The 12,262-nt window shown below is 57.6% G+C and overlaps 1 protein-coding gene across 1 annotated transcript in view; it reads left to right on the forward strand.

Moving 5' to 3' along the window:
* The window catches only part of LOC144728535 (tetratricopeptide repeat protein 12-like), a 195,354-nt gene that overhangs the window by 66,273 nt on the left and 116,819 nt on the right, over positions 1-12,262 (forward strand). The window contains 2 exon segments of the mRNA XM_078608037.1: positions 3,854-3,937; positions 8,782-8,848. Of these exon segments, the coding sequence (XP_078464163.1) occupies positions 3,854-3,937; positions 8,782-8,848 (151 nt within the window).

Genomic DNA, 12,262 nt, shown 5'->3' on the forward strand with positions numbered 1-12,262 from the left:
GATCTAACCAAAAAAACTGCATTATGGACTGTGGGTCTCTGTGTACGTCACCGACGACCGGGCTGAGACGAGCAAGTCGCGACACTGAGGCCCCGTGTCCCCGCGGTGACTGGTTGGGGCTGTTGCCCGCACTGGAGCTCGGGCACTTGGTGGGGCCGGCTCAGGGGCCTCCCAACTTTGAGGCGCCCCCCCTCCTCCCCCCTGGCGCTCGCCTCACCGAGCCCGGGCGAGCGTGGAGGCGCTCGAATGAGACACGCGGCCGGAGAATCGGAGCGGTCATTCCTGGGGGGGGGGGGCGGCCTATCGGTGCCCTCTGACCTCTCGCGCCGTGGCCTGGGGAGACACGTCGTGTGTCACTGTCCGTGTGTGACCCTCATTGTGTGGGCAGCGGTGCTGTCGCCGTGAGGGAACTGCGCTTACGAACCAGGCGAACCGGGTTCGATTCCCGCACGCGGTCAACACCGGTGAGGGTAATCTGAACCAGTCCTGGCGCTCCCCGTAGGTCTACTCAGCCTCAAATGAGTACCTTGTGCGGTGTGTAAACATCGCCAATGGGGAGACAAAGGCGGTAGTGCGTGGTGTTGGCCAAGCAACGCCTTCGTGTGCCGTGGCGGCCTTCATAGGTCCTCCTAACAGCACTTGCCCCGAAAGTCTGCAAAGGCTATACGGGGGTCTTTTTCTTTGTCCCTGCTCATGTGTGTCCTGTGCTGAGCGCACTGCGATCCGAACCTGGCAAACCGAGTTTGATCCGGCTCACGACCAATAACAGTGGCGAATATCCAAATCGGTCCTGAGACTCCCCTAGATCGACTCAGCCTTCAGCGATTACATGATGCAGTGTAAATATCAGCACTGGGAAGACAAAGATGGCCGGGGGCGTGGTACTGGCCTAAGCACCTTCTCGTGTGTTCTGCTCTTGAACACAGCACTTGCCCCGCCAGCCTGAAGTGGGCTACGCGCGGGATCTCTGTGTGCTCGTGTCCCGACATGCGCGCGTGTGCATTTCCGCACGACCGCGATTCTGAACGTACATTTGAGGCTCCCTGAATATCTTCTAAATCACTGCAATAGTCATGAGGTGGCGTCTTAGTTGGGCAGAGTGTGTGCCCAATTAGCACTTTAATTCAGAGGGAAATAATTTGTTCGCATTTCGCTATTAGAGAGAATTGCTCATAAATTCCGCGCCTGTGTCGGGGCGAACGGAGACAAAACGGCGGAGTCATCCACGCAGTGCTAGTAATGATGATGATGATGGCGTCGTCACAACGCATAACTCTATAACTCTGCGCCACCGCGGTGTTCGCTCTTCGAGAACGTCGAGAACGATGAGCGGCGGCGGTGCGGAGCCGGCGCGCTACCGACGTGTGCCCAAGCTCTGCGCTCCTCGACATGGGGAGGCGTTATCAGCCGAGCGGGTGCCCGTGTGCCTGCCCCGAGCGCCGCGCGGCTGCACGCATCTCGCCGAGGGAACGGGGAGAGGGCAGGGAGATGCAAGAGGGGGAGACTTCGGGGCCCAGGGAGAGCGGCGGGAGAGGACACAAGGAGAGTACAAAGCCAAACGTGGTCGGTGGTGGTGGCGGTGGTGGTGGAGACGGAGCCAGAGTTTAACGGAGATGGGGATAAAGAGACGGGGATGAGTGAGACACGAGGATACAGGGATAGAAGGAGATGAGTGGAGAGACACGGAGAGACAGATATTGCAGCACAGGCGTGCAGAGAGCGCCGGAGACGGAGAGAAGACAATGTGAATAACGAGGGAGACACACGGAGGTCGAGCAGCGCAGACGAAGACACAGAGCCAGGGAGACAGAAATAGGGACAGAGACAGAAGCAGGGAGAGACAGAGGGGGAGAGATGGAGAGACAGGGAGACAGGGAGACAGACACAGGGAGACAGAAACAGGGAGACAGGGAGACCGAGACGGAGACAGAGAGACAAAGAGACAGGGAGACAGAGACAGGGAGACAGAGACAGGGAGACAGAGTCAGTGACAGGCTGCTGAGGCGAGCCAACGAGCGGCCCGCTGAGGGACGGATGCCCCAGCGCGCTACGTGTGCCGGGTCTCAATGCGACTCCTCCAGGGGTGGGGGTGGAGGGGTGGGGGTGGAGGGGGGGCGCGGGCTGCCAAGCCTCGAATCGTCTCGTCGGCTGGGACATGCACTGCCCCTTGGACGGTCTCCCCGAGTCTCTGTCTCTATTTGTCTCTCGTTGTCTCCCTGTGAGTCTCATCGTGTATCTGTCTCCATATGGCTGTCCTTTGTCTCTCTCTCTCTGGGTAGTAACTCATTGTCTCTCTGAGTAGTAACTCATTGTACCTCTGAGTAGTAACTCATTGTGTCTCTGGGTGTTTGTTTCAATTATTCTCATTGCATCGCCATTACAGACACGACGCAGCTTTTCAAACCTCGCGCCGCCGCGTGTTCGCTGTAGCATCCGATTGCTATTGCGCAACTGCCCCCCCCCCGCACCAGCCCCCCCCAGCCCCCCCCCCCGCCCCGTGTGCTGTCTCGGGCACCATACGGGGACGCGGCGAGCCCCGCCGAGGCGAGCAGTGTGGGGGGGGGGGGGGAGACGCGGCTCCTGCGGGGGGAGCCGTGCCGCGTACGATCTGCGTACAGCGCTCAGATTTGTTGTCGGATGTTTCTGTCATCATCGTCGTCGTCGTCATCGTCGTCGTCGTTGTTGTTGTTGTCATTGTTGACGCCTTCACCGAGTCTCGCGACTCTCTCTCCGAAGGGTGCTGCCAAGTCTTCACAGTCGGGGTGGGGGGGGGGGGGATGGTGATGGATGTTGCTGTATGCGATGCCAGTCGAGTGATTTGTCGTGGAGTTTCGTCTTACCATTGGAACCGTGACGCCGGCACACACGATGGCCCACTCTTGCGAGCGACGTCACGGGATCTGTAAGCGGCCACTGCGAGCGAAGCAGACGACGCGTGGGTAGTATCTTTGCGGTAATTACTCCACCACCGCGGTGCTGACCGGGGCTGCCGCTGGAGCCGAACCGGGAAGCCGCTGCCACGAGGCCGCAGCGCAGCCCGTGACGCGGGGCCGGCAACCCGCGGCTCTCCGAGGACCGCTTCGTGACGCGTTGTTCGTGGAGGACCACCGTCTCGCGTGCACCACGCGGCGCATTGCGGCTCGTGAAATATCGAGAGTTTTTATTACCGAATTCTACGGGAAAAATGTCTCTTCTTGTGATTTGGGTTGGCGACCCCTGCCCCGACGAGGCGTGAACCCACGCGGGGATTTTGCTTCAGTCTGAGAGCTCTCAGTCGTGTGCGCCACCCACACCATGCACACGGAATCTGAATATGTAGTTCTACTGTAGGAATCCGATGAGCTATGAAGCTCTTTTTTTACAGGCGTCCAGAGCACACACTCTCAACACACAGTGCACGCACACACACTCAGTGTACTCATACACACACAGCACGTACAGAGCACACACTCTCAACACAGTGCACGCACACACACTCAGTGTACACACACACTAAGTGTACACGCACACTAAGTGTACACGCACACACACTAAGTGTACACGCACACTAAGTGTACACGCACACACACTAAGTGTACACACACACACTAAGTGTACACACACACACATTAAGTGTACACACACACAAAGTGTACACGCACACACACTAAGTGTACACGGCACACACGGCACGCTCGCAGGCTGACAGTTGAATTCTCGCGTCCCTCAACAGACAGAGGCGGCGTTGGTGTCGGTGTTGCATCTCGGCCTACAACTGCAGTGGACAGCGAAGCGATACAACGAAGCGATTCAACGAAGCCACCCCCCTCACCCCGTCCCCCCCCTCACCCCGTGCTCCCCCCGTGCCCGCCAGGCTGCTGAGCGCTGTGGCGAGCACGCCGAGCGTGCCGGCCTCCCTGCCCCTCGACGTCATCACGCAGCTCGGCACGCACCCACGGTAACGCACCCATAGTAACGCACCCATGGTAACGCACCCACGGTAACGCACCCACGGTAAAGCACCCACGGTAACGCACACACTGTAACGCATCCATGGTAACGCACACGGTAACGCACGCCGGGACACTCACCGTCGTCATCATCAGCAGCCGTGATCGATCCACTCCCCAAGCCGTTGCTACCTGTTCACGATGTCCCGCGAAGCACCAATCCAGTCGGTGGCGCGGAGACGTTCAAGCCGTCGAACGTCCTGGGGTGGCCGGGTGTCAGAAGAAAGTCTGTCTCTATAGCCCCCACACCCCCCTTCACCACAATCGATTGCGAAAATTGGGATTTTGACCCCGGTCAAAAATATATTACCCGAGTTGAGCGGCGGAACAGTGATTAGCGCGCTGCGCTATTCACTCCAAACACTCCCTTCTGTCGAAGCCCCTCGGTCAACCTTCACTGACTGGCAGCTCGCGCCGTCTCTGCGGCGATAATTTGAGGTGCGCTGCTTGAAGCAGGGGTGGAGGACCGTGTATCTACTCACGCTCAAATAAGACTTGCAAGTAGCACGAGGGGTGAGCCACACGCACCGTAGCGATTCAGCGCGCTAAAATTAGAAACGGCGTTTTTGCCAGGTCGAATTTTTGTTGCCCTCTTGGTACCCGAAGAGTGCAGCAGAGATGCTCGCAGTGACGGATGAACATCGTGAGGGCCCTTTATTAAAAGGGCCGCACGCGAATTGAGGGCCCGTGTCCGGCCCACGGGCCATGCGCCCCCCCCCTGATGCAGAGCGATGGGCCGGCCTCCGCAGCATCGCGCCACCACCTGCGCTTCCACCGTAGACCAAACCCAGACAACTCAAGACAACCCTCTCGGTCTGTTATCAAAGCCGTGCGGCCTGCTGCGATCAAGTTCAACTCAACACCGGCGGTGCCAGATCTCGGCGCAGCTCAACGCCTGCTGACACCCGAACAAAGATGCCGCGGGTGTCAATCCCTGACCTGGGCCGGTCCACACCCCATAGGTATCGAGCTCACCTCTGGAAGGGGTGGCAGGGCTGGCTGTTGGTCGAGGAGATGAAGTGGCCCGGCACAGGCTGCTGGCTACGGTAAGGGTGGCAGCTGTCGTGGACATACGAGCTTCATGCTGGTTGTGGCAGGGGGGGGGGGGGGTAGTGGCTAGTCCCTGGGGTGGGGTGGCCTCCTGCGCCAGGCTATGCCAACGATGGCAGCTGCGACAGAGCGGCGCGCCGGCCCCGTGCAGGATGTGGCTGCGACGGTGGCCGGCGACGAGCGGAGTGAGTGCAGCGGGTCGCGGTGAGGGGCAGGCGGGGCCGCCGTCGCCTCTCGCGGTGACCCTCGGGCTGCTGAACAGCGACCTCGTCCTGCGCCCTCCGCACGGCGGGGCGCAGGTAATGAACGGCTCCCCTCGGCTCCCCTCGGCTCCCCTCGGCTCGTCTCGGCGCGACCGCATCGGCCAGCGAGCATGGGGAGAGACGAGGAAAACACCCCAAACCAAACACGTGTGCCCGGATTGTAGTAATACAAAATAAAACTTCCGCGATGCTCAATATGTATTATTTAAGTGCATTAAATCTGAACACAAATGCAATTGTAAGCGCAGATGTGTTTTTCAAGAGCTCGTGTTATGCAAAAGAGGTGGCGGGGGTGGGGGCTAATGGTTCTTCGGTGGCCAATCTGTGGAATGTTAATTTTAAAATCCCGTGGCACGGGTCCCCGCAAGAGGCCGAGCCAGGAGAACAGACGGCGTCAGAGCCCCGCGGATTCCTGCTGCTGAATAAAACACGCGCTGTTCAAAGCGACCCGCGCAACGCACGCAAACTCATACATTTTTCACTGCATTTTAAATGTGAGCCCTCCACTTTATTATAAACGCCGCGAATCGTCAACTTCAATTTAGCCGGGTTCAGGCGCAGCAGCAGCAGTAGTAGCAGCAGCTGTAGCAGCAGCAGCAGCTGTAGCAGCCGAGGCTTGCGCTGACTTTAGCGAGAAGCCCGGGGTGGGGGAAGTGTGGGGGAGGGGTTCAGTAGCGCAGCCCCCCCCCACCCCGCCGCCCCCCGCAGCTTCGATGTAAATCCAAAGTGAATTCACACTGTGTCTGCGAGGGCAGCCGCTGCTGCTGTTGTTGTTTTGTTGTTTATGTACTCGCCGTACCGAGTCGGCGTTGCGCACAGAGAAAGGACCGGCGGGGCGTGGCGGGGCGGTTAGAGACAAAGTAACCAGACAGGGGAAGACAACAACGACAACATATGCAAGAAAGTTGTTGTTGCTACGCTTGCTTTGCCCAGGGAAGCCTCACCGAGTCTCAAGGGCCCTGTTCAAGGAGGGTCCTGCCACGCGTGGTTACCCGCTGGGGGTATTTGCGGTGCCAGTTTTTGTTTTTTTCCGTCTCCAAGCGTGGACCGCGACGCCGGCTCGCAATGGCCTCGACGCCGCTCCAATCCCGTCGTTAACATCACCTGCAAAACGGATGGTGCCTAGTATTGTATGGCCACTACCACGGTGTTGATACCACAAGTGTTCACCAGCGCGGCCTTCTGGATTCGAACTGCGGACTTCTGCCACAAGCTACCGCTATGCCACATCGCCGTTGCTATGCTCCATGTAGACTGCAGCCACGCGTCGTTATGTCGCGTCCTCATTCTGCGTCGTTACTCTACGGGCGCCGATCGTGCAGGGCTCGACTTGTAGAGCTGCCCTCCCAGGAGCTGCTTCACGTATGCCCCCTGGGCTTGGCCACGACTCTCGACCCAGCGCGCCCCTCCCCTCCCCGGGCCCCTTCCCTCCGCTCGGCGTCCGTCGACGAGGCGCGCGCGGTGGCGGCGCAGACGACGGCCTTGGAGCGTGGCGGCCTCGAGGAAACTTCGCGCAAGGCCCCGCGCAATAGACAATGGCCACGCGGGCGTTCGTGCGTAATATATAACACTGGTCAACACACTTTTTCTGGCATAAGGTATTCCAATGTTTTAAGGTAATTTTTGGGTGCTGATTCCAAATCTGGCATCAGTTTTTGTCTATCACATCAGGTTTGTGAGATATCAAATGTTGCATTTTTAATAAAAACCGCAGAAGAAAAATATTAAATAAATGTGGATATCTACATAAAATGATATTATAAACACACTATCCTAAAAATACAGCACCATATTTTAACACTAAAGCAGTCACTGACTCGCAACAACTTGCAATCATAAGTGACAGAGTTAATTTCGGGTAAAATCAATGAAAATGGGGTATGCCGATAGCATAAAAATGATGTGATAGAGCAAATCTGAGATCAGATTTGGACTCAGCACCCTGAAATTAGTCTAAAACAGCTGCAAAAGTCCAAGCCAGAATTTTTTTTTTGACCAGTGTATAATCAGCGTGTGTGTGTGTCAGTGTATAGCGGGGAGCGGTAGTGTAGCGGTTAAGCGCGCTCAGCTACGAACCCGGCCACCCGCGTTCGTTTCCCGCTCACGGCCACCAACGCCAGTGGCGGTTATCTGAATCGGTCCTGGGCCCCCCCTAGCTCGACTCAGCCTCAAATTAATAACTGGTGAGGTGTGTGAACGTCGCCACTGGGAAGACAAAGGCGGTCGAGCGTGGTGCTGGCAACCCGCCCCTCGTGTGCCGTGCCGCCCTTTGTAGGTTCTCGATAACAGCACTTGTCCCGACAGCCTGTTAAGGCTATACGGGGGATCTTTGTCTTTGTGTACTGTATGTAAATCTATGAGCGTGTCGGATGAGGACCCCGGTGGGATTTTGTAAACAATTAGGAAGCGTTCGTCCGTCCGTTCCCCGTCGTCACGGCTGCGCGACTTTGACGTCTCCGCTTAGAAACGTGAAGAGCACCAACGCGGGCCGCGGTGCTTCCAGACGTTGTATCCTCGCTAAATAACAACAACAAACGCCAAATAAAAGCACGCGCCGCGGTGTTCCCGAGGGGAGGGGAGGGGTGGTGGGCAGGGGAGGGGAGGGGTGGTGGGCAGGGGAGGGGTGGTGGGCAGGGGAGGGGAGGGGTGGTGGGCAGGGGAGGCGCGCTGATTTTTGGCACCCGCGGAGCGGCTCCGCTAACGTCGCTCGCTACCCCGCCGCGCGCCCGAGGCTACGTGGACGGCTTTCGTGCCGCGCTCTTCGGCCCTACAAGGCGGCCGTGTCATCGGTGCTGGGCGTCCGGGGAGCGGCGTGGGTTAACGGGGGGCGGTAAGGGTGAGGGCGGCTCCTGTGAACCGTGCGGTCATCGCTCACTCTCCTCGCTCACTCTCCTCGCTCGCTCACCGAATTGTTCATTCAGAAACGCTGCTGCTCGCTCAACCATTGAGTCAACCACCCACCCACCTACCCCATCTGTCACCCACTCGCCCATAAACTCACTCATTGTATTATTCGCTCAGTAACTCAATTGCTCACTCACGCATATGTATTCACTCACCCACCCGCTCACCCAATAACTCACTCACTTGCTTACTCAGTCACAATTTCACTCTCTCACTTATTCAATTACTCAAAATCTCCCTCACTCACCCGCCCACTCACCCATCGAATTTTCTTTCTTGCTCGCTTACTCGTTCAATCAGCAGCTCACTCAATCGCCCTCTAACTCACTCACCCACAAACTCCCCCACACCGACTCGCTTAGCCACTCACCCACCCGCAAATTTACTCACCTATACTCGCTCACCCAGTCACTGCCGAGCTCGCTCACCCAGTCACTGCTCACTCGCTAGCTCACCCAGTCACTGCCGAGCTCGCTCACCCAGCCACTGCCGAGCTCGCTCATCCAGTCACTGCTCACTCGCTAACTCACCCAGTCACTGCCGAGCTCGCTCGCCCGCTGCCTGTCGCCCCGCAGATTCAGGCGCTGGCTGCGGGAGGACGAGGCCCGGGCCGCGCTGCTCGCTCCGCTGGAGCGCTGCCTGGTGAGGTCCAATGTTTGTTCCCTGAACCTCACAATCGTGCTGACCATCGTCATCGTCACCATCATCATCATCTGTTGCTTGCATTTACTTGGCACTTTGGGTAGAGGCCTAAGCAACTCTCAAGGCACCTTTAATCTCCATTTCATCTCAAACATCCAAGGGGCACCCCCGGTTGCAGCTGTCCCTGTGCGGCAAAGGTGACTCGGCGCCTGGGGAGCATCTGCCAGTCGGTGGCGATGCTCGCCGCTGTGTGTGTGTGTGCGTGCGATTCCAAGGTAGCGATGTGCGGTGTCATTTTAATCAAATTTGGCAAATTTTCACCGCGACGTGGACACGCGATGATGGCCTCCTGCTCCTCGTTTCGACGTCGCGGGGATCTTTGACGTCCGCCGTGAGGGAAGCGTGCGGCGCATGGTCGTGCACGGTCCATACCGCACACGCCGCAGTGGTAACCAGGGCGGCCTGCCGGATTCAAATCACGCGAACCTCCGCACCGTGCGGCGACCGCGCTGCGGCCGGCGTTTCCCACTGCGGAGTGGAGACGACGTCTCGCAGTGCCACTGCCATCGCGTTTTCTCCGCCGCGTCTTCACGTGCTTTCTCGTAGCGCCGTATCGTCGCGACCCCAGCGAGACGGCGCAAGGCAAGCTGGGCACACCAGCGAGCGAGCCTCTTCCCTCCGCCGGGCGCCAGACAATCCCTCCCCTCTCCCCCCCCTTCGCCGCCGGCCGCGGTTTCGCGCGATACGGGCCGCGGAGCGAGTAAAGTGGGCCCTCCTCGTGATCATAGAGGCCACCCGGAATTGTCGCGGTAAATACTAAATCACACGTTCTCCACGGACGAAATGAATGCATTCACATTCACCCTCGTGAGCTGCAGTGCCTTCTAACTCACCATTTCCTGCCACTCCTCCTGCTGCTGCTGCCGCTCTCCAGTGATCGCACCCCGCCACGCTAATGGGTTCTACCGGAGCGCCAGCCCCGCGCGCGCGCGGCCTGCGGCCGCTGCGGCGGGGACCGCGCTGCTCGCCTCGCTCCCACGCGGTTCGGGGCGGCTGCTGCTCGTGCCACCGGAGAAGTGAAACAAACATTTAGCGCCGGGCTGTTATCCCGATCACTTAAGCAGTCGTCGACCCGACAGGCTGTCAGTTAGATTCCTCCCGTAATCGGATACATGCGTGTAAGCAGTTGGGAGAGGGGGGGGGGGATGTCTCGCCTCTGTGTTTCACCAAGTGTGCCGCTGGACTGGAGGTCATGGGCGGTGCTCGGTGATGCCATCAGCATCGTCAGCCATGTCACGATGGGCGTGGGCTGTAGGGGGTTTCCCGCCTTCATGAGTTTGTAGGATGCGGGGCGGCCGCCGTTTTTTAAAAGGGCCTTGAGTAATCGAACACACAGCAAGGAATGGATTACGATTTTAAATTGATTAGACGCCCTAATGAACGAATTGACCGAGCTAAAAAACAACTCGTGACACGGCTAAGGGTGAGGCTGGACCTAGGTCACGGCTGGGTCGTTGGTCACAGGTCATAGGTTCAGGTTTTTATCCCAATTATATGCTGGTTGTGCAATCGGCACGATGTCGCGAGGAGAGGAGATTTCTCTTTGGGAACTCTCGAAGCGAGCAGCGCACCACCTTGCCGTTGGAGAATGTTCCTGAATGGAGTCCTCACAGATGACGTCATGCCATGGCAACGAGTTTTTGTCCCATGGGAATGAAACTCACATAATTAAATCATAAGAAGTGAAACATGCCGGCATAATTGTGAGCAGAGTTGAGTTCCATCAGCTGACTACGCCTGAGAGCTCGGCTTCATCACTGGCCACTGGGACCTTGATTCAAACCCAGGTCACAGCCGTTGGTGGCCGAGTGCCCCGACGCGGCGTTAGCCCCCCGGACAAAGCGACGCCAGCCAGGCCCGGCGCAGTCTCAGTGGTGGTGCTCTGAAGTGGGTCCCACTGCTTACCAGCACTCGCAAGGAAACAGTTTTGTCTTTACTGGCAAACATGGTTAGGATTGGTTATGGTTAGTTAGGATTAGTTTGGGTCGGTTCGGGTTCGTTATGTTAGGGTTAGATAAGGTAATTTAGGGTAAACTATGGTTAGTTCTGGCGAGGAAGGGTTATTTATGGTTAGTTACTGTTTCAGAAAGGTAAAAGAAAAACCTATTGGTTTTCACAAAGTTAGGACAGAGAAACGCTATGAAAAAGTCAAACTCTGCTGAAATAAAACAGACCGCTTCTCAAACACGTTTGAAAAGCGGTCTCAGAGCCAGGATTGTATTTTAAAATGCACGGATATTAAACTTATATCCAGAGCAAGATTGCTTTTGGAGAATACAAATACCGGGGTGTGAATATTCGGGATGGGGAGTCACGTGTTCCCCGTCGGCTGCTGGTATGAATACAAATTCTGGGGGAAGATGAAGCCTCTGACACCGGCTGAGTGTCGCTGTGCCCCCACATGGAACCACCACCCCGCAACACTTGCAAGTTACCTCGGGGTCAGGTCATGTCGGTCGCAGAGGTCAAGTTATTGGGTCGTGGGTCACCGGGCCGATTCATTCCGCCCGAACATCACGTGACACGTGCCGGTGTGCGCGGCCACGTGGCGTTACCGCGTCTCCCCGACCAGTCACGCGGTGCGGTGGATAAGATGACACGAGGTCATCGTTTCGATGGCGATACAAGCACCAAATTGGGGACGGGCCATCTTACGAGTGTCACTAAACAAGAAACAAAAAAACGTTCGTCACCTACAAAACAAAGATGGTCACCAACAACAATGGCGGCGATCTTTTATATGTAGGTGGGTCACATTTTTGTTCCGAGATGCTGCACCGTTGTGAACATCTTTGGAAGGTTCCATGCTCGTAACACAATTTCAACGATTCATGTGAGTGCGAGAGAGAGAAAAGGCACGAATCAGCTCGGCTATGAACCGCGCTGATGACCGCCGCTGGCTGACACACTTCACTAGCAGCAGCAGAATCGCGGCGCTCCGAGTTGATTTGCGGGCTGATTGCAATCATCGGGCAGTGCCTCCGCAGCGGGACGAGGCTCTTGTCGGGGCCGAAGTCTTGCCGGTGTTGTTATCCCGCGAGTGCCTCGGTTCCGATCGAAGTCTCGTTATCATCGCCAACGGCGCTCGCCAGCTCCTGAGTGATGGTCGTGCGTTAAAGGTTGCCACCTGTGCCCGGTCTGACCCCGGTACGGCCCGTGACCTTGGCGTCTGTGTTCGGGGCGCCGGCAGCAGCAGAAATGCATTCGTACCGAGATCCGGTAGCGCTACTGCTGTGTTGACCTCTGTTACTGGACACTGTGCCGCTTTGAAGGCCCTAGCGCAGGCTGCGGGCAACGCGGCAGTCCCATGGGGGACGTCTCCTCCTCGCTGGGCGCTGCATCGCCATCGCACGC

Source organism: Lampetra planeri, chromosome 29 (genome assembly GCF_965212315.1).
Source record: "Lampetra planeri chromosome 29, kcLamPlan1.2.h2, whole genome shotgun sequence".
Taxonomy (NCBI): Eukaryota; Metazoa; Chordata; class Hyperoartia; order Petromyzontiformes; family Petromyzontidae; genus Lampetra; species Lampetra planeri.